This window comes from Syngnathoides biaculeatus, chromosome 5, assembly GCF_019802595.1.
Source record: "Syngnathoides biaculeatus isolate LvHL_M chromosome 5, ASM1980259v1, whole genome shotgun sequence".
Classification (NCBI taxonomy): Eukaryota; Metazoa; Chordata; class Actinopteri; order Syngnathiformes; family Syngnathidae; genus Syngnathoides; species Syngnathoides biaculeatus.
This window is the reverse complement of record NC_084644.1, coordinates 22,424,130-22,446,674: the sequence shown is the minus strand read 5'-3', so window position 1 is coordinate 22,446,674 and position 22,545 is coordinate 22,424,130. Positions and strand designations below refer to the sequence as shown.

Genomic DNA, 22,545 nt, shown 5'->3' with positions numbered 1-22,545 from the left:
TTTGGCATTAAAACAAACAAACAAAAAAAAAAGACTCAATGACTCCATGGTTTCATTTCTAGTTGTGTGAATCTGTATCTAAACCACAACTGAAATGATCACATGCACTTTCTGTTTGAATCCAACCATTTTTCATGAGCAAAATCATGACATTTGATTGACAGGTGTTTTCTCGGAAAGGTGTGTCGTACTACATCACCAGAACGATTGCAAAAAACATTGAGTACATCCAGTCAAACCATTTGGAATATCTAGAAAAAAATAACCACTGGTGCACTATATAACAGACGTGGAATGGGTATGCCAAGGAAAACAGCTGCAGGTGATACAAACATTTTGAGAGCTATAAATAACGCCCCTCCAACATTTTTTTTCGTGTCCTTTTCTTACTTTGAATATATTATGACGTACACACAGTATCAAGTCTGATGCAAGTTATACGCTGTCCACAAATAATAAGGTAATAAAGGCTGGTAATATGGTTACTTAAGATTACATCTTCCACCTCACATTTCTGAGGACCGGGGATTCAAATCCCAGCCCCATGTCTGTGTGGCTTTTCTCTGGGCACTCTGCTTTCCTCCCGAATATAGCTGGGATAGGCTCCAGCACTCCCGTGAGCCTTGTGAGGATAAATGGCTCAGATAATGGATGGAAGCCCGTGAGGCAACTGGAGTTTTGCTCAACTTCTTCAAGTAAAATTGATATGTACGGGTTAGCAGGAATACAGGGAACAAACTGACAAAAAATGTCTTCAATGTCAGATGTTTTGCAATCAATTGTATAAACCTTTTTTGAATTCAATTCAAATGAATTAAATTAATCCAATTCAATTTTTTAATTCAGAGATAGCTGAAAACAACACCGTACACATAACTCTCTCGGATGATGAGGTACTAAGAATGAATTTGATTTATACTGGAAACTCTTAACTTGTCTCTGCGCAAGAATATCCTTCAAACAAGAGAATAAAAATTGGTTAAATTTGTTTTGAACATGTGCCACAAACTCTCCCCTCACCAGCAAGGGTGAAGCATTACAAAAGCTCGTCCTCGGGGTCGGGGATGAGCTTGAGTCTATCCCAGCTGACTTTAGGTGAGAGGCGGGGTACGTTACGACTATTGTCACCCAATGTACTTTTCCGATGGCGATATTAAGCTCCGCCCCCTTACCTATGTCCCACAAGCTTACAAAATGGCGATTGAACAGAGCATCTTTGAAGCCAATTCTCTTTCGCGTATTACAGATAATATTGGGGTATGTTTTTTTGCCAAATGCATCAGACTTGTCCAAGAGAGTTCTACACCGAAGTTTCAACTATTTCACGCAAGGATATGGACACGGAATTAAGATTTTGGACGGCGCAGGACGCAATCTCAGAGTTACAGTGAAATGTTTGTGATCGATGCAAAAATGTTTGACGCCTTACACACTTCAGATTGAAATCCAACAGGATAAAATAGTGGAATCGTACTGCCCATGTAAAGCATGGTGAGTACTTTTTACTTGGAAAGATCACGAGTAATATTGTTGTAGTCTTTATAAGTGAGTGGGTGTCTTCATTTGACTTTGCTTGTAATGGAACCCAGTGCTCTGTCTTAAAAGTCTGATGTGATACAAATGGGCAAATAGACATTTCTCTTGCATGACATGGTGCATTTACATATCCCTAACCCGACTCTTCGGCATTAAACATTACACACTTCATTCATCAGGTCAGTGATACACTAACAAAGTGAAAGTTGTTCTCCTGCAATGTATAAAGCACTGATAGTAATTCAATCAAACTCAGAGTAGATACTTCCCCCTCACTTACCTTTGAACATACAGCCTTGAGTTTGTTCATATTGTCCACATTTAGTTGTACATGCGGTCTTCAGCGAGCCTTAATACATCGTAGACACTTCGTCAACTGTGTTTTAGGCTTTGGAAAATGAATCAACTGTGCCCCTTGCAATCTAGCAGGATATCTTTCATCAGAATTGCACGTTCCCCAAGCGCATCTGAGGACCATTGTCTTCGTAACATTAACTTTTCCAAATGTATGCTACTGACAACCAGCATTGCTTGTGGGACAATATGGCAAGATGGGTGTGTCAAGCCAGGGGTTAAGACAATGCGGCTATCTGGCTATTAGTGTACGAGTGATTGACGGGTCGGAAAGGTCCATTGCATAGCACAAAGACGAAACCGTTCACACTAACAGTCACACCTCTGGATGATTTAGTCTTCAATGAGACGAACATTCATGTCTTTAAAACGTAGAAGGAATCCATTGTACAACCCACGCTGTCACGCTCAAGCGGCATCGGGCAGGACCCAAATGAGAGACTTCAAGGCAAGGACGTGGTTTTACAATGGTGGTTTAATTCCAGGTAGGAGTCATACACAGGTGGCAAAAGAAAAGGTCCAAAGACCATGAAACGAAGGTCAGATAACGGCAAGGGCAAAACATGGAATGCGCCACCTCCATACAGCAAACACAAACCTCAGAACTGAAGCAGACACACTAACCACATGGTCACTGCTTTTCGTAAATCCATATAATACGCTGTAGATTATTGAGGAAAAACCTGTGTGTATTGATAAGAAATTGTCAATTTTAGAAACTGTTGGCCTCTACCAACAATGCTTGAACAATTTTATAAACGCTCATCACGTTTCAGACAATGTCTGGCTACCAATTAGGCATTAAAAACTGCTAACCAAAAAATGGCAAACACAGCACTTTTTATATGCAGGCCTTTCTGCCACTACAGATTCGAATGGAAACCTAAATGGGGATGAACCTCTTACCAAAGACTTCATCGTGTGTTTCAGGCTCTTCTGCCGTTGGGGTTACTGCTGGTTGTCCTCTCTCATCTTTGGATACAGGTGATAAGCCCTTTGGGATACAAAAACAGGTTTAGAAGGAGAGTTACCATGGAAACAGGAGAGCCTGATCAATGGTGAGAAACACAGTCACATTCATTTAATGGATTTGATTTTTTTTTTTTTTTTTTAAACCGAGGAGCTTTGTGCGGCACGGTGAAACTGGTCAGAGCATCTGCCTCACAGTTCTGACGATCAGGGTTCAAATCCTGGCCCTACCTGCGTGGCGTTTGCATGTTTGCCCCGTACCTGCGAGGGTTTTCTCTGGGCACCCGGGTTTCCTCCCACATCCCAAAGAAATGCACAGTAGATTAATTTAAAGTACTAATCCAGAGGAAATGTATTTTATTTGTTTATCATACAAATGTCGCTAAAGTTTCATTTAATAAAAACTTTTAAATTTTCAAAACAACAAATGAATGGCTCTGTTGAAGCCGCTTCTGTGTGACGTCACATGTAGACAACCCACAGGAAAGACAATGGCTTCCTACAAAGACAATCATACACGCCGCGAATGGGATCTCGAAAAAATAGACAGCAGTGACAGGGTTCGCACGCGGCCCTAAAAACCCCTACATTTTCGAAGGTGCATTTAGGGGCTCCTATAAGTCCTTAAAATCCGTGAAAACCTGTCAAGCCCCTAAAAAGTCCTTAAGTTACAAAAAAAAAAAAAAAAAATCAAAGGGAGGACCTCTACCACCAAAATTCTCCCTAAAAAATAAATCTTTTATTTAAAAAAAAAAAAATAGCGATCCGTCTGGCGTCCAAATGAGCCAGAAATTGTCAACGGAAGTCACCGTGTTCACAACTAGTCGCCATCTTGTCGATATTCCATTGTTTGTTTCCGTGAGTAGGCATTTCACTTCGTCTTCGTTACGACGTAGCGTAGTTCTTTCATCGATCCAACTTGTAACACGGGGAAGTGCATTTTTCAAGAAGCTTGGGTTGAAAGTAAGGAGTTTGGGAGCTGGGTTCGTCGAGATCCAAAAGATCGGCACATGTTTTACTGCCATCTGTACAAGCAGAGTTACCAGCTTGAAAAGATGGGCGTCAAAGCGCTGGAGTCGCACCGGAAAAACAGGAGACACGCTGATTTGGCGAAGACTCTCTCATCTTCCGTTGGTATGAATGTGTTTCTAAAATATCAAGATAGTGATGCATCAACTTCAGGCAGTGGTACTAGCAGTGCGTGCGCACTAGGGATCGCAAAAAAACCACTTACTTTCATAACCAGTTTTAACCGAACAGCTGTAGCAAAAAAACGATTAACTGGTTTTAAAACCGGTACCATAGTGGTGTTTACATAATTCACCCGCAGGACCTCGAGTTGGGGTGCGGGGTTCCGCACGGACTGTTTTTGTTGTTGCTCTTCCGGAGTGACAAGTTCACAGAGTCCCCCCCGTTATCCGAGTAGTGTTTTGATGTCTGCCAATAAAACAAGTTTACTCCCATACTTTGGAGCGTTTCCTCGATGCTATGTTTGATGTTTCTTTGATTTAACTGAATGTTCTTTTGAGTCCAACTTTACTCTAACAGCGAAACTTGAAAAAAGTGGAAATGATGTTGAAAAAATACCGCAATGTGGACTACATACATATGCAGATACTGCTGTCCTGGTTTACTCCTTCATCCTATCGCATTATATAACATGGATTTGGAAACCATACAACACCAACAATCATATGAGGCATAGACAATTCAAATTCAGATTTATAAAATTTATCTGACCCCCCTATTCACAGATCTGAGGAGTACATGTACAAGAAAACTGTAACATGATGAATTATTAAACTCTTATACTTAAACTCTTAATCTTTCTCGTTTTTCATAAAGTCGTCTTTTACGTTTGAGGTGACAATTCTCTTTGTCTGGTGAAATGTACGAGTGGATAGTTGGACAGGCACGAGGTAGTAACTTTGGCTTTCTGCAAGATAAAACAAAAAACATTTTCATATTTTCAATTTGGAATATTTTGTCTGATCAGTGTAATGTGCATTGTTTATAGCACATTCTTCGCGTTATTTACATGCATTTAGCCCGTATTTTAAATAATGCACTGAACACTTCAGAGAACACACTGATATAGTCAAATTTGAGGAAGACCTCAGCGTCAACAGTACGCTAACTTTATACGGTGTACAAATTCCGCCACCTCCTAAACATCACTTGGATACGGATTAGTTTATATATATATCTGTATCGGTATTGTACTTCCATTTAAAACAAGGTAGATACTTGTCAATACTAAACAATTGAACACGTATGTACTTACTTGTTACCAACCCCAAGTGAATGCTGCTCCGGGTTTTCAAAGCAGAACTCCATGAAATGCTTGGAACAAATTACTGTCCACTTTGATTTGTAAGTCCAATGCGCCCGCTTTGTCTTCACAAACCACAAATCAAATACATTTCCTCTGGATTAGACCTTTAAGAGTTTATATTGCCTTATGTGTGAATATTTGTTTATTTGTGCCCTGTGGTTGGCTGGCAACCTGTTCACGGTGTACCCAGTGTAATGCTCGAAGATAGCTGGGATTGGCTCCAGCTCTCCTGAAATCTTTGTGTGAATGAGTGGCAGAGAAAACGGATGGTTGAAAAGCTTTGTATGGTATATTTTGTCATTGTATTGCCATGCTACATGTTCATCATCATACACTTTCTGTAGAAATGAATGATTGATAAAATACTTGATTGAGATTTATTCATATATAGATCGTGCACCTACATCATAAAATCATGTGACTTATGTTTACAGCACCAAATTGCTGGTCAAAGAAAGCATTGTTGAAAGTTAATTCCATTGAGACGAAACGAAAATATGTCTTATACCATGACACCCAGAGTTTTGTCCGATCCCGTTAAACATTTAGAAGGTGATAATAAATGAAGGTTCGTGGAAAAAGCTGTTATTCTATACAATGATATCTTTGAAGAACTGTTCAGTCTATTGTGACAACCAACAGCACAATAGGTTTTGGGCATTGTGAAAAATCTGCTCCGGTTCAACGACTACCACACGACCGAGCAGCTTTGTTTGACTGGCGATAAAGCGCCGTTAAAAAGTTGATGTCACGTGCACGATCTCTATATTCATTTCTACAACATGCATTCTAATACTGCGAAACTGGAATTTATTCCAGCTGTCCAACCAACCATTTATCATTATGTTTCTTATGCCACTTGGAAAATGTAATGAAACAAAGCATTCATGTAACAAAAATGATTTCTTTGGTCTTGAAAAATATGACTTCTTGTCTTTTTCTCTAATTTATTCTCACTGCATCGTAATATATATAATCAATGCCTATCAGTATCATTGATATTTTTCTATTTTCAACTGTCTGCTCAACATTGATGTGTATTCCCAAAGTCACCAGACTACATGACCTTGTCGTATGAAACAAATAAATCCAAGGACACGTCCTCAGAGTCTAATATAAGTGCACTGAAAGGTACACTGTATCACTCAATGAAGTATATATGACTAATTGCAGTTCTGTTTGCTATACTTTCAAATACCTACCAGCAGGATAAGTTTGAAAAGTTTGTCTTGAACTGTTCAGATGTTAGATTAAGCAGAACGAAATATCTGCACCCCTTTGATGCAACCCGGTGGACAGAACAGGTCCCACGCCGAGGGACCAGGGTGGTCTGCCGCCACCTCCAAGGCAGCCCGACAAATGGCCACATGGTGGTGGCCGCAGGCACCCAATGCCATAACCCCGTCCCCCACCACCACGGCCTCCACACGCAACGCAACCCCCCACTCCACCCCCAGGAAAGTAGGATGCCTCCAGTAACTTGCAAGGCCCATAATGCGGCCAGTCCCACCCCAAGTCCCAGAAAATTGAATAATGTCCCTTTTTGTTGGAAAGGATGGCGGATAGGGGCAACTCGACATGAAAACAATTAAGGGGGAAACCCAGGGAGCAGCTGCGGGCTATGAGAGTGGAGCCCAAAAGCCAAGCAGCCATCCAGCCCAGGAGGCCTGGCTTCAGGAGCACAGTCATGCAACAAAGTGAAAACCCACCTCCTCCCGTTACTATGACTGCCAGGTCTCTGACTGGCAGACAGAGGCTCTACCCAATGAATCAGTTGTCCCCTCTCCCACCAATTCATGTTGTTATACTTTCAAATACCTAACAGCACAATGTTTTAAAAGTTTCTCATGTAAATCTCACTATTTGTTCTTTCACATTTCACAATTTCTGCATGGCAATCTGGTTGTTGAGGATAATTTAAAAGGATTAATATGAAACCATAAAATGTTGACACTGGCATATTGTACTTGTCCCGTTTTGTTGAATATGAAGGGGTTTCATTTATAAGTGCATGGTACCTTAAATCTACCTGCTATATCCCTTTGACAATCTATTGTTCTAACACTCTTGTACTTGACACAGAGGTTATAAATGTGCTGTATATAGACAAATTGGCCATTGGTCTAAATTGCCCATTTCTAATCAAGGACAGATTGCAATCCTTTGTCGGCAGCTCAGCATCACACCTTCCTACCTATTAAAGATACCCGTTGTTGGGCATCATTTGCATAAAGCTGGGTACCAGAGAAGGTAAGGTATCACCTGACCCTTGCACATGTCAAGCAGAACGGGGAAAAACAACTCCATTATAATCATTCATACCAATTATTCTTGTCATCCAAAGAGCCTCTCATTATGCGGTGCATTTTGCTTGTGACCTCTGAGTACAAAAGTTGCCTTTTTGTACCCATCAAAATAAAAAACATGCTCGTATGACTTAACTATTTTGTGTTACTATGCTAAACACATTCATTGCATATGATACCTTTTGTCTATGGATCTATATTCTGTTCATGGTGTGTTTAAAATCTTACTCGAAGTGCTCTTATAAAGAATTTTGTCGACAAATACAAGACAAATGAATTTGGACAATTTAATAAAAACTGAATACAATCAGTTGCAAATCATGTTCAACCTATATTTAATTGAATATATTACCATCCATCCCCACTTTTACGACAACGCAACGTTGTTGTAATATATGCAGAATGTGGTTTGGCATTGTCTTGTTAAAATAAGCAGGTAAGTCCATGAAGCAGATGTTACTTGGATGGCATCATGTTTCTCTAAAACCTGTATGTACCTTTCAGCATTAATAGTGCCTTTGTAGATGTGTAAGTTACTCATGCCATTGGGACTAACACAGCCTCATACAGTCACAGATGCTGGCTATTAAAACTTTAACTTTTATTAAACCATCATAGTCCAGATGGTTGTATTCCTCAGAGCCCTGGAGGACACAACATCCACAAATTCCCAAAACAATTTGAAATGTGGACTCATTGGACCACAGAACACCTTTCAGACTATACATCAGTCCATTTTAAAGGAGCTTGTACCCAGAGAAGCCAGCGGCATTTCTGAGTGTTGATGAATGGCTTTTGCTTTGGGTAGTAGAGTTTTACGTTGCACTTACAGATGTAACGCCAAACTGTATTTACTGACATTGTTTTTCTGAAGTGTTCCTGAACTCATGTAATGATATCTTTTACACATTGATGTCAGTTTTTTATGCAGTGCTGCCTGAGGGATCGAAGGTCACGGGCATTCAATGTTGGTTTTCGGCATCGATCCTTACATACAGTGATTCCTTCAGGACCGTAGATCAGTGATTCCCAAACAGTGTGCCGGGGCACATTAGTGTGCCGTGAGCGCTCTACAGGTGTGCCGTGGGAAGTTATCCAATATTACGTAATTGCTAAAAAAACGTTTATTTCCAAGAAATAATGTATCTTTATTCATCTATTTATGCCAGTGAGGCACAATGATTATATTAGATATTAGATGGCAGGAAGTACATACAGTAACTAATGTATCCATTTTTGGTGACATTTACTTTTGTTGGTGTGGCGTGGAATTTTTCAATTGTAAAATATGTGCCTTAGGTCTATAAAGGTTGGTAATCACTGCTGTAGATGATGAAATCCCTAAATTTATACTAATTGTACATTGAGGAACATTGTCTTTAAACTGTTAGACTACTTTCTTATGCACTTGTTCACAAAGACGTGAACCTAGCCTCATCTTTGCTTCTGAATTCAAGGAAGCTCTTTTTATACCCAACCATGGCATCCACCTGTTCCTAACTTTCTATTTTTTTTGCCACTGTCAGCTTTTCTGGAACATGTTGCGGCCATACATGAAATTGTAAGTTAAAAATTATTTCTTAAAAACAAAAAACGATCAGTTTGAACATCCAAGATCCTGTCTTTGCAGTGCATTCAATTAAATATAGGTCGAACATGATTTGCAAATCATTGTATTGTATGTCCCAATTTCATTGAGTTTGTATATAACAAAGAAATAAATTCAATGTACAGTTCTCTATGACTAGTAATGAATGTGTCTTCCTGTTATTTTTTCAGTACAATCAAATATCTAAAAAAAAAATTCACAACAAAAATAATTTCACAACAACATTTTTAGGGTTTCAAATACAGTACAGTATAGTACACCTCTGATGATATATTAATATTGAAGCAACACCAAGAAAATAAATTCCTAATCCTCCTAAAGTGCCTGAAAGTTTTACATTTTTATTTGGTGGTTAGGTGTGTGATACAGGAATGAAAGATTTGTTTAGTGAGTTGTCCAGTCAAGATGTTGCAAGATATCACTTGCCAACAGTCAGGTATCTTCTCCTGTCTTCTGCCTTTGCACCTCATGTCTAACATACGTGTGTGAGGGATATTGAGACATCGATTTTGCATCTGTACCTTTTATGCTGGCTTCTGGTAGCCACAGGAATAACTTGACGTAGACACAGCCTAAAAGCCTTTTCACACTGCACTTGGCAACACGCAGTGCACTGTCGACAAACACATTCATTGTTTATGTGCTATGAAGGCGTGAGAATGGATAGGTGGCCATTTACATTGAGGTGCCCTAAAAATGGAAAAATATTGAACTCCACAGCAGCATGGGGTTGACTGGATGAGGTGCATCCAAAAGGAGAGTGATTTCAAATTGCTAACAGCAATAATCCAGCCATATCATTCTATAGAATACCAGGTGAAAAGACCAGAATAGATTGATGGGTTGCCGGTTAAACAAAGCTGCTCGGGAGTCGGCTGAATCGGAGCACATTTTTTGCCAATGCCCGAGACCCATTGTGTTGTTGGTTGTCACAATAGACGAGACAATTCTTCTATTTGTTTCCATTTCCATTTGTTTATTTTTAGATAATTTGAGGTTCCAGCGCATTAAACCAACAAAATCAGGAATTCCAAAAACTTGAATACTGTGAAGAAATAAGCCCACATTTTGCAAGCCATAAATATTTTAAAACAGACTGTCACACACTGATCACATTTTAAACTTAAAGCAACCTACACAGGTTTCTCCAGGTATTAATAAATTGGTCCAGTTTAGATCAATTGCTTCAGTTGGGTTCAATTTGGGGAAGACCATCATTGAAACCCTCTATGGGATAGGTACGCCACAAAAGTTCATCGTCATCGCTCAGGAGGTTTGCTGTTCACAGTGCTGTGACCAAACATATCAATGGAAAGTCGAGTGGAAGTACAAAATGTGGCAGGAGAAGCTACAGTACATCAGCAAAAGAGATGACCGTGGGTTTTAGCCGATTATAAAACGGAGAAGATTCAGGGAACAAGCAGAGATCCAGTAAGAGTGGAATGAAGCGGGAGTCGAAAAACCTCCACATTCAGACACTCACGAAAACTGTCAGGTTTCTCAGTTCAAAGCACTTCTGCGGATGAGGCAACATTGGAAGTCTCCACCAGGAAGAAATGGATCATTCAGGTCGTCTTCTCCGATGAAAGTAAGGTGTGCCTTTTATTTGGGAATCAAGCTCAAAGTGTTTTCAGGAAGATGGGTGACGAGCGGAACCCAAGCTCCATGAGCTCCTGTGTGAAATATTCATCGTCAAGATTTGGTGGGCAATGTCCAGTGCAGATCTCAGTCAACTCTGGTTTCTCAAAGCCAAGGTCACAATAAAAGTTGGCCAGAATGTTTTAGAGCAAGGGTGTCAAATTCTATTTTGTTGGTGGCCACATTTTAGTGACGGTTCCCGTCACAGGACTATAATGATTATGAATCCACATTGATGTACAATTGCCTCATATTATTTATTACTTATATACCACAAATTTAGTAGTTTTGAAATGACAAATCACAAAATTGTGTGCTCATATTTTTTATTATAAAAAGGGCACAGGTAACGAAAAAAAGCTTGTGATGTATAAGATAAAAGCAATTTTTAAATAAAGGGAATTTGCCATTTTCTTATTTATGTAAGAAACATAGTTGATAAAATCATGCACGTGCCTGCATCGGTTTTGTCCAGCCACCCCAGTTTCCTTCCCCATCACAAAAACATGCAACATTAATTGGAAATTCTAAATTGTCCCTTGGTGTGAATGTGAGTGCAAGTGGTTGTTTGTTTTTATGTGCCCTGTGATTGGCTGACAACTAGTTCACGGTGCACCCCACCTCTTGCTCAATGACTGCTGAGATAGGCTTCAGCACTCCCGCAACGCTCCTGAGGATAAACCTATCACAAAATGGATGGATGGATGATATTTAAATTTTTTGGAAAGGGTTTGCACGTTAACATTTCACAATATTTTGATAATAATGAGTTATTCCTGAATTATTAATAAAAATGTACACAAATGACCAAACTATTTATATATAAGTGTATTCATTTTATTTACTTTTTACTCAATATAATTAATAAATAATTCTAATTGATTTGTCAATAAAATATAATACTAAGATAAGTCCATAAATTCAATCAACATTTGAAGTATTTTTTTCCAATAATTGCTTTATTAATTATAATTTAATTAATTTGAAATACTATCTAAAGGGATGAATTACTTTATTGGTAAAAATATATATTTTCAACGATTGAATATTTTCAAAAAGCATGAATGATTGCAGTGAACATGACAGACTTCAGGTCTGATTAAAATAAGAGTATAGAGTAAATGTATTCTGTAAAAAACGTATGATGGAACATGCATCATAATTTGGGCTCATCCATATTTCATGCATCCATAGCAGATGAATTCAGGACAAACTGTGAGAACCCTCTCCAAGACAAGCTGCGGTGTTCAAAGTACAGTCATTTTTAAGACGTCAATGGCACAACCCACAGGGGAAGGGGGGTGGGGTGACAAGCCAAGTGGGATAGTCACATTTCATTGGCCTAATTGGGAACAACAATGGTGTGTCAAGCTGAGATGAAAAGGCTCCCTCATCTGGAGAGTTCTGTCTTCATTTTTGGTCAATTATCACCATTTGTTTCAATATTCGGTTTAGAACTTTCCTACTGAGAGATAATATTTGGATTACATTTAACAATTAGGTTTTACATTTTCGGGAGCATATATTTGCAGAAATAAACCTTGGTGAATCCATACAAAAAAGGTATTAATTTGCCAATTCCCGTTCTTCATTTTCTTGATAGCCTTTGAAATGCAGAGAACAAATACCAATTGACTGATTTTGTCAACAAAGTAAAAAACAAATGTGGCCCAGCGTTATGATGGGTGGGAGGGGGGGCACAAGGTTGAACACACGACACATGACACATAACACATGAACACTTTTCATTATTACGTTAAACCGAGCAGATGGAGCTACTTTTACTACCGAGCACAGAACCCCACACCAGCCACTAAAACAGGAATACAAGAAGTAAAATTTTAGCAAAAAAAAAAAAAAAGTTTAGGTTTTTGTTTATTCTTGGTTGCTTGGTTATCTCCCCAGTGTAATTTTTTACCTGTAAAAGTGACCACGGCAGTGATGGGTTGAGTGATGTTTGTTGTTCGTGTTTTTGTTTGTTCCCAAGGAATTGCAAGATAAGTCTAAGAGTATTTATTGAAAAACTGTGTTGAGGGGTTAGTTACACATCTGTAGCATTATAGTACAGTACATTTTTTTATCCTGTGATCACGTTATTAAAGGTTGAATCCAGAGGAAATGTATTTGATTTGTCTATCATACAAATGCAGCTAAAATTTCATAAAAAAATATTTAAAAAAATTCTCAACACAACAGAAATGAAATAAATTAGCGTCAAAGTCAGTCTGAAGATTTTGTTTGAAATGTCACTTAAATTCGGCAAGTTCTGGTTCTCTCCGGAATGTGACATCACATCACGACAACATTTTGCCAGACAGTGAAAAAGCTAGCAAAGATAATGGGGAAGTGCGTCGCATACGGCTGTTCTGCGTCAAACGCCGACTGAATCATTTTACATGAATGGCCAAAAGATGAACAGACAGGCAGATTATGGACCAAGTTTGTGAAGACAAAGCAGGCTCATTGGACTTACAAATCAAAGTGGACAGTAATATGTTCCAAGCATTTCACGGAGGACAGCTTTGAAAACTCGCTAGCAAGTAAGTACGTGCGTGTTCAAGTAAGTATGTGCATGTTCAATTGTTTAGTATTAAGTATCTACCTCGTTTTAAATGTAAATACAATACCGATACAGATATATATGTCAGCTAATCCATATCTATGTGATCTTTAGAAGGTGATGGAATTTGTACACTGTATAAAGTTAGTGTACTGTTGACGCTGAGGTCTTCCTCAAATTCGTCGATAGCAGTGTGCTCGCAAATGTTCGGTGCATTATTTAAAATACTGGCTAAATAAATGCATGTAAATAACGCGAAGAATGTGCGAAAAACAATGGACATTACTCTGATCTGACAAAATCTTTCAAACTGAAAATATGAATGGAATGTTTTTTTGTTTTATCTTGCAGAAAGCCAAAGTTACTACCTCGTGTCTGTCCAACTATCCACTCGTGCCTTTCACCAGACAAGGAGAATTGTAACCCCAAACGTAAAAGATGAGTTTAGGAAAAATGAGAAAGATTAAGAGTAAATTTAATAATCCATCATGTTAGAGTTTTCTTGTACATGTAGTCCTCAAATCTGTGAATAGGCGGGTCAGATACATTTTATAAATCTGAATTTGAAATAATTTCAATGCCTCATATTGGTGTGGTATGGTTTCCAAATCCATGTTAGAAATACTATACCTATAGGATGAAGGCGTAAACCAGGACAGCAGTATCTGCATATGTACGAAGTAATGTAAGGTCCATGTTTCAGGGTATGTGGAACGCCTGTTAGAAGAGCTCCGGACCCTCTATGTGGATGCGGACCTAACGACTTCCTCTGTTGATGCCCAAGCACCACCACCTCTCAGCAGCCAGTAGACAAAACCAAACAAAGACTTGGCTATTCGGGATCATTTTCAAGATTTTCCAAATCAAACCTGTTGAAATGATACATTGTGAAAATTAAAAAAAAAAAAATAAAAATTTGAAGAAGCCGATTTAAAAAACGGTGTCCGGTTTGTTAAACTGAAGCTAAATTCTATCCTGATGGAACTTCAGTGGCAGACGTTTTATGTTACAAACCTATGATGCATGCTGATTAACCAGTAATGTTGCATGATGCAAAAATTTAATGCATTAGTCTGGTCTGTTCAATAGTCACTTTCCCAACTTGTGTGAACCTCTGTAAATATGAGCTCCATGGTGAAAGTAAGGTGAGGTGGCACCCCGAAAGGGACAAGCCGAAAGAAACACACACAAACAATATCATATTTAGCATGTGCATATACAAATGTTTATTGAATCATGGTTTCACCTTCAGTAGTTTGTAAAAAAAAATAACTTGGTTTAGAAACTTTTTCAGTGCTGTGATACTGACAGGTGATATCACAAATTCTTCAACCATTTCGCTTACTCTAATTAGAGTCAACTTGAAAGGCAAATCTTTCACCAGAACAATGTTCATCAGCTGGGCATAAATCCTCAAGTCCTGAGGGGTGGAAATTCTGCTCGGATTCTCTGCACAGCACATGACGGTATAACAACCCTGTTGCTCTTGCTGAGAACACCACTTCACCAACCACTTCACCAACTGTCTGTATGCCATGTGGTGATTTCTTTGATGTCCTCTTGTGAAGGCGCTACTGCCATAATGGTATTGAAAGACATGCCGTGCAGTCTCCAATAAAAATGGGTTTAGGCAGACTAGGTGAAAGCCTTCAGAGTGAACAATTCAAGCCAAGGCGGTTCCATCCAACTTCCGGGCGGTTTCTGTAAATTCCTTACAGCAGCGGCATTCTCTCTGAGAAGGCATTGGCTGGCAATTTCCACATTTACACCTGGGTAAAAAATATAATCTGTTAAAATAGTGTTATTTGGTTTGTTTTAAGCACAAAGATGTATTTCATTACAATCTTTTGCTTGCCAAGATAAGGCTGAAATAATACCTCTGACGTAAAGCCCTATAATTATTATTATTATTATTCATTATCTTCTGACTAAAGAATGAAAACATGACATACATATAATGTATGCAAAGCTAACTTAACAACAATTAAGAAATGGACAATGTTAAATTTATAACTTGCCCCTTATGTCCTTCTAATACAGATACAAATACAAATTACATAGTTCTATGGATATGGCTATTAGCTACAACTACTGATCATTTAGTTTAAATAATGATAATCACTGGCTAAATGTAAGTGTACTGTAATGTCCAACTCAGAGCCTACTATAGATGTGATCTTTAAACACAGAACAATACCAAAGGTTTCGATTTTTGTTTAACACCAACAACAACAAACGACTCACTGGTGTGTGCAAGCAACATCAGACGTTTAAACGTGTTTGAATTAAATTATTTCGTCAACAAGGTGTACGTAGATTTCTTGAGGCACATACCCGTCTATGTTTTGGGTGCGAAGTTCCACATCACCTTGGTCAGGTCTCGCCGAATCCTGTACTTGTGTTGCATTCTTCAACCCCGGTTCTCACATACGTATGTGGTTGAATTACACCTTTTTTCGAACATTAGAAGCATTACAAAATTCCTCCTCTTCTGTTCCTCTCTCTTCCACAGAGCATTAAAAAAAAATGCATGAATAAGGTCCCTGAAGGCCCAGGTCTTAAACTCAATGCCCGCTACTTCTGAATACATACCGATACACCTTTGTTACATGAGAAAGGGACATATACTGCTTTTGCTGCAGTAGATTTATCTGATTAGTATTTACAACAGGGGTGCTCAATGCGTCGATCACGAGACAGTTTTGGTCCATCGCGACTGCATGCCGTGGAAAAAAAAAAAAAAAAGACTTTTTTTTTTAACATCACCACGCATGTGCAAACGACAGTACAGGAAAACACATGATCAGTGAGTTCCCCCCATTTTAAGCTGTCGCTTAAGATATCTTTACAAACATGATTATGGATGCTGCAGTAAACAAGACAAAAATGTATCACTTTTATACGGAATGTGAGGCGGACTTTTTTTTTTTCCACGATGACATTTTTGAAGTGCGTTTGCCTCATCTGCCAGTGTAATGAAATGTGGAAAGGCATCTTCGAACTGTTTATGGAAAATATGACACCGACATTCTGCCGAAAAGCAAGCTTAGAATTAGAAAAGTGAACGAACTAAAATACCAACTGGCACAGAAGTTACTTTTTACAGAATATAGTTCAACAGCCAAAGCGACGCTGTGTCGACCCCTCACGGGACAAGCCGAAAGAAATACATACATACATTGTAAATCTGAATGTACAGTGAACCCGTGGGCCTGCCTCGGACCACATCCTAAAGTACATGCTGATGCTTTTACAGCAGAAAACGAAATCCTATTTACAGCAACTCAGCAGCAACTATGTGATGTGTCACAATAATACAAGTGTCATGAGCATGTCCCTCCTCGACCTACTGCGCACCTGGTCCAGTGAGCAGACGCACCTACCTGGTTCTTGTTCACGTTAATTACCGTTGAGATATATTGGCACATGTGTGGTCTGGTCCTTCGCCAGAACATTGTACTTTGATGTCGTGCTCCCGCAATTCCATGTTCATGTCTTTGATCTTTTTTGTACCGAACCCTGCCTCATTGATGACCTTGCCTCTTCCCCTTGTGATTATGACACTGGTGCCTGTTTGGACTGATTGCCTGTGTATCAACATTGGAACAAAGAAATACTCTCCCCCAATCTGTACCTGGTCTCGTGAGTCGTACATCTTGGGTTGCCTCGAGTTCTGGTCATGACAGAATGATCTGGCCATGAGGTAGACCCAGCCGACTCTGATGTGATGCACATAAGCTCATGTTCCTACCTGGTGTTAACAGACCATAAGAACTTGCAACATAAGTCAGCCAAAAAGGCCAAATGCCTTACAAGCCAGATGGTCATTTTTCTTTACGTGGTTGAACTTTGTGATTTCTTATCGGCTGGGAACTAAGAATGGGAAAGCCGATGTGCTGTCCTGGATTCATGATTGGCAAAAAAAGGCATCCAACACCGCATCTATCCTGGCCGAAGCTTTTTTTGTCTTAATTTTCATATGGGAAATTGGGACTCAGTTTAAGGACATGCTGAAGCATTCTCGCAGTCCTGAAGGGTACCCAGATGACAAGCTGTATGTCGTTCCCGCACTGAGGTGTAGGGTAGTCGAATGTGCCCATACCAATCTAACAGTTTGCCACCTGGTGATAGCAAAAACGCAGTCAGTAATAGAGCAACGCTTTTGGTGGCCAAACATAGAAAAAAGAGTTCAGGGAGTAAGTCTATGCATGTCCTGTTCAGCGAATAAACCCTCCCGGCAACGTCTCTCAGGGGAGTTACGATCTCTGTCTGTCCCTCGATGGGCATGGTCACATATTTCACTCAACTTTGTGACTGACTACAGAAAACCAAATCCTATTTACAACAATCGAGCAGTAACTATGTGATGTGTCACAATAACATAAGTGTCATGAGCGTGTCCTTTCTCAACCCAGTGCGCACCAGCTCCAGTAAGCAGACTCACTAACCTGCTTCTTCTTCATGCTAATTACTGTCGAAACATATTGCCACGTGTGTGGCCTGGTCCTTCCCCAGTTCGTTGTACCTTGATGTCACGTTCCCGTAGTTCCATGTTCACGTCTTTGATCCTTTCAGTACCGAACCCCATCTCGTTGAGGACCTAGCCTCTTCACCTTTTGATCTTGACACTGCTGCCTGTTTGGACTGCCACCTTGGAACAAATAAATACGCCCCCCAAACTGTACCTGGTCTCGTGAGTCATGCATCTTGGGTTCAGCCTCAAGTTCTGGTCATGACAACAAGTGTGGAATCCAATTCGACTATGCTTCTGGTTAAGAAATACTGTACACGTAGCAGCTGTTGTTTAATACACCCCAAAAGCATCAAATTATTCATAGAGTTGCGAAACTAACAATTAAAGAAGGCCAGTCCTGAGCTTTGACAATATTGGAGAGCTTCCTGTTCTTCAAATGTGATCACAACTCGGACCTAACCAAAAAACAACCTGTGTGTCTAATTGTTGCTATGACTACTAGTTGTTTCGCAAGATCGCAATTGATTACTTGAAACCTCCCCCTCTCCACAAACACAAAAAAAGAAAGAAGAAAAACAAATGGGAACCTGAGATACTCAGCAATCAGCTTTAAACTATATGGGAACTTGCACAGTATAATGACACACAATACAAGAGGTACAAAGATTCCACTTTCACAAAGATAATGTTTTGTTCTGAATGACGCTGAGGGAAATATGCACACGCAACAATATTACCTCTGTATTATTTAACTGTGGCTGTAGTTTTCTTCTGCTGCAATAATGCCTCTCCTAGGACAGAGAATTTTTTTGGCAAAAGAAAAGATTGGGGGCCAGCTGAAACACGAGTCTTCCTGATTGTTTGGGCTCCCGTTTTCCAAATGCACATTTCCCTTTGCCCATCAGGCTTCAAACGGGCATGCAAATACATTAAATAGGAAAAAGCTTTTAGCTGACATCTCTTTTTTGTTTCCTTCACCCACAATAGTCTCTACACAACAAGCCTGTTACCTTTGCAAAGCTGATCGCCACCTCACCTCTAATGGCCTACTCTCATTACAGCTTCTATAATTTTGAAAGTCTGTGACAATAAGGACTTAAAGCCCAAGTGTCATGCCAATAAACATTTTAAAATAGATATTGTAATGAAAAATACATAACACTATTTAATTCAATGTCTATAAATAAATGAGTGGAGACTGCGTCATCCATGCACAAAGTTGCGGAAGTCTCATTCGACATTCAAGTGGTAGCCATATTGGCTGCATCTTCTGTCCGTGACGTCACACTGGGACATTCGCCATTGAAAACACGCTGTGCCACCTACTATGGGAGACAAAAACGCCCCATCTGACACGCAAGCTCTTTAGAAGAGAACATCTCACAACCGAGTGAAGTGACCGGGGCAATATTACTCTATCGTTTCAAGCTATTTTTAGATGATATGCGGCTCACCGCCAATCCGCATGCGGCCAAACCACCTCCCCGCCCGATCCATCTCTGTGGTGGCGATAAACAACGGCGCCCACAGCCGTGAGCGACGACGACGGCGCGCCCAAATCGCCTTGCCGTCAGATCCACCTCCACCACAGTACGCGATGAACACTATCGAGGAGAGGCTGAGTGAGACATTGTTGGCTGGGCGACGCGCATATCTACAAATTTCATACGCGGATCTTTAGTTACGTTATGAGAGAGACCGATTACGTGTTCTGCCCCAAACTATTATTTTTTTTAGTAGCTGTATGCGCACATTGACACATTTCATATGCGAAGGAGCAACGAGCTACCTTCCTGGAGGTAAAACTAATGGAAAAAAACGAGTCCACTAGGGGCCGCCGCTGTCCTTTATGTCACTTCCTGCTTCTTCTCGAAAACAAATCCCTGAGAGGATTTTCATGGCGGGAGTTACAAAAAGCTTTATACGTCAAAATCATGTTTTGTGGCAAAAAAAAAAACACATGGGACCATATTGGCTGTGGGTTTTTCATTAATAATATACCAAAAATCATCCATTTCATGACAGGCCCACTTTAAGCAAGGCTGAGGTCACTTATATAGTATTAAATTACATGTGTTCCAGTTACAACCTGACCCCCACATTCGCACCTACAATAACAGCGTCTCACCTGTCATGTCAGTAGCTAACAAAATACAAAGATGTTTCAAAAACTTGTCTTAAATATACGTGCAATTTAGATATAAAAATTCTGTGTCAAGTACAAGAGTAGACGTGTCTTTGTTGTTAAATCAATATGCCCACCATGAGCTGTTTAATGCATAATATGATAATCAGGCTGCTAAGAAATCTAGTCTTAATCAATTTGCCACAAAATACATGTATTAAAGATTTTCTAATCAAATCTTCAGTGTTGTACCTGAATGAAATCAATAAATGAAAGTTTATGAAGTTCTTCATAATTTCCAAGACCTGAGTTTATTTCTCCCTGGTGAACGTAATTGAGAATGTGCTCATTTTGGTGTCAAAGAACGGTTTTCGATCAAAAGTTCATTTTTATTCAGGACTGCTTGATTTTGGTAAGAACTTCCAGGAAAAGCACATCTCAACGCACTGTATACGAGCTATCAAATGTCAGCAGACCAATGCTAAACGCATGAATGTGAGATGTGTTCTGGGACTCTGTGTCAATGGCATTGAATGTGTTCTTTGCTTTGAATGGATTTGAACGCCCAAGCCCTGAATCCATCTCTCTCTTTTGGGATGAATTGGAACACAGTTTTCAAGCCAGGGTCTTTCAACCAGAATTAATGATCTGACCTTAAAAATATTCTTCTGGTTGAATAGAAGACTCCCATACCATCCAAAAATCTACCTTGAAATGTTCTTTGCCCAAGTGTCATGCCTATAAACGTGATTTCCAACCACTATGCCATGCCACATTAATGTGCCGTGAGTGATCGCCTGTTGTGGTACGGGAAATGATCAAATACATTTATATTATTTATTTATTATTATTATATATTTATTGTAAATATTTATCGATAAATAATGTATCTTTGTTCATTTCTGGCTGTGGCATGAAAAGGCAGAACAAATGAAGGGTCTTCTATTAGATGGCAGAAAGTGTATAATTAACTTGTGTAAGCAATTTTTGTGACTATTTTTTGGGTGGTGTGCCGTGAGATTTTTCAAACGTAAGATATGTGACCTGGCTCAATAAATGTTGGGAATGACTTGTCTAAAAAAAAAATAGGAAAGTACTTTTGTTTCAGATTAGTCAAGTGCACATATAGAGATTAATGCTGACACAACAAAAAAAAAAACAACACTGGTCTGTTATTTGAAGAAATTCAAAATGTTGATTCCAGTTAGTGGAAATACAGTAACGTGAATGCTTGTCCACAATCAGTCCAAATTCCAACTAATAAAAGCTAATGTTCACACTGAAACAGAGACATTGAAACACCTTAAAAGGCTTGTACCTTATCTGTTGGCGACTCTCTTTTTCCTAGACGCTGCCCCATGCTGCTGATAGAGGCTGAAAAGGAAAGATGAGGAAAAACCAGGAGTGAATAAAAAGGGAAACAGTGAGGTTACGTGGCTTATCCTGTATAAATAATAATTATTATTTCTTAATTGTGAATAAAATGTACCTACATGTGAATATACCCAGAATGTTGTACACCACTAAAGATCATTTTGTTATGCAAAATAATTTACTTCGTGCATGTAGTATTCTATTAGCATAATTGCCCAAGGCATTTTTTTACGTTTTCAGACAAGGGAGAAAATTGAACCAAGACTCCAGATGCCTCAATTCAGTCTTCACAGATTAACGTGATCTGGGTAATTTAATATCCAACAGACAACAAAAACACCTATGGTATTTTTGATTGATGGATTAAAATGACTTGGGTAATTATGTCACAATGCTAATAGGCCACTTTATACTTCCGCGGTCACGTGGTGGATGACGCCCGCATTGCATCACGTGACCAACAGATAGCCCCACCGAGCCATTCTGAGTAGATTGCAGCGCACAGGTTAAAAAAAAGATGCTGCATGTAGAAAACCACAGACCTCATCTCTAGTTATTGGCCGATTTTAGTTATATGCTGTGATGATGTATCCACTGTTTCTCCGGGCTCCACATACCGCATATGCCGCTGCCTTCATCGATTTTTCAGCATAATTAAATGTATCAACTGGTCTTATAGGCCCATTTGTGCAACCATACATCGTTCCACGGTCGCAATTGTTGTTGCTTTGTTCTTTGTTAGTGCAAGGAAAGTAAGAACAGCTACCAGAAATGACCAAAATATGCTGAGGAAACTCCACCCTGTGCCATTCGAGCCAATACCAGTTGCAGCAAGACCTCTGACTTGCAGCTCACAAATTTTGGCTCTGATTTTTTATTTATAAAGTGCATGTGTAAGAATTTTGACTATCTGCAGCCCGAAGGGGGGCACAATTCCTGTGCGTCTTGTAGGCCGGTCGCAAGCCTGGATAGATGCAGAGGGTTGTAGCAGGAAGGGCATCCGCCGTAAAACTGTGCCAAATATATATGACCATTCGTCAAATGAATTCCATAACGGATAGGTTGTGGCCCGGGCGGACTACGCCCGCCCCCGGCACTGTTAATCTGCAAGGCGCAGGTAGAAATTCAGATAATGTGGTCAAAGACAAAAAAGAGGAGGAAAGCAGCTTACTCGGCAGAAGAAGAAGAGGCATGCACAGACCCTACAACTGTGTGTAGGGACTTCGAATGCTGGGACTATGACAGGAAAAGCTCAGGAGTTAGTT

The 22,545-nt window shown here is 39.6% G+C and overlaps 1 protein-coding gene across 2 annotated transcripts in view; it reads right to left on the bottom strand.

Moving 5' to 3' along the window:
- Positions 1-22,545, bottom strand: part of LOC133501025 (myelin basic protein-like) — a 56,007-nt gene that overhangs the window by 10,707 nt on the left and 22,755 nt on the right. For both annotated transcript variants that reach the window (XM_061820403.1, XM_061820402.1), the window contains exons 3-4: positions 21,225-21,280; positions 2,797-2,884 (exon numbers count right to left, since the gene is read on the bottom strand). In XM_061820403.1, the coding sequence (XP_061676387.1) occupies positions 2,797-2,884; positions 21,225-21,266 (130 nt within the window). In that variant the 5' untranslated portion in view covers positions 21,267-21,280. The remainder of the gene's footprint in view (positions 1-2,796; positions 2,885-21,224; positions 21,281-22,545) is intronic.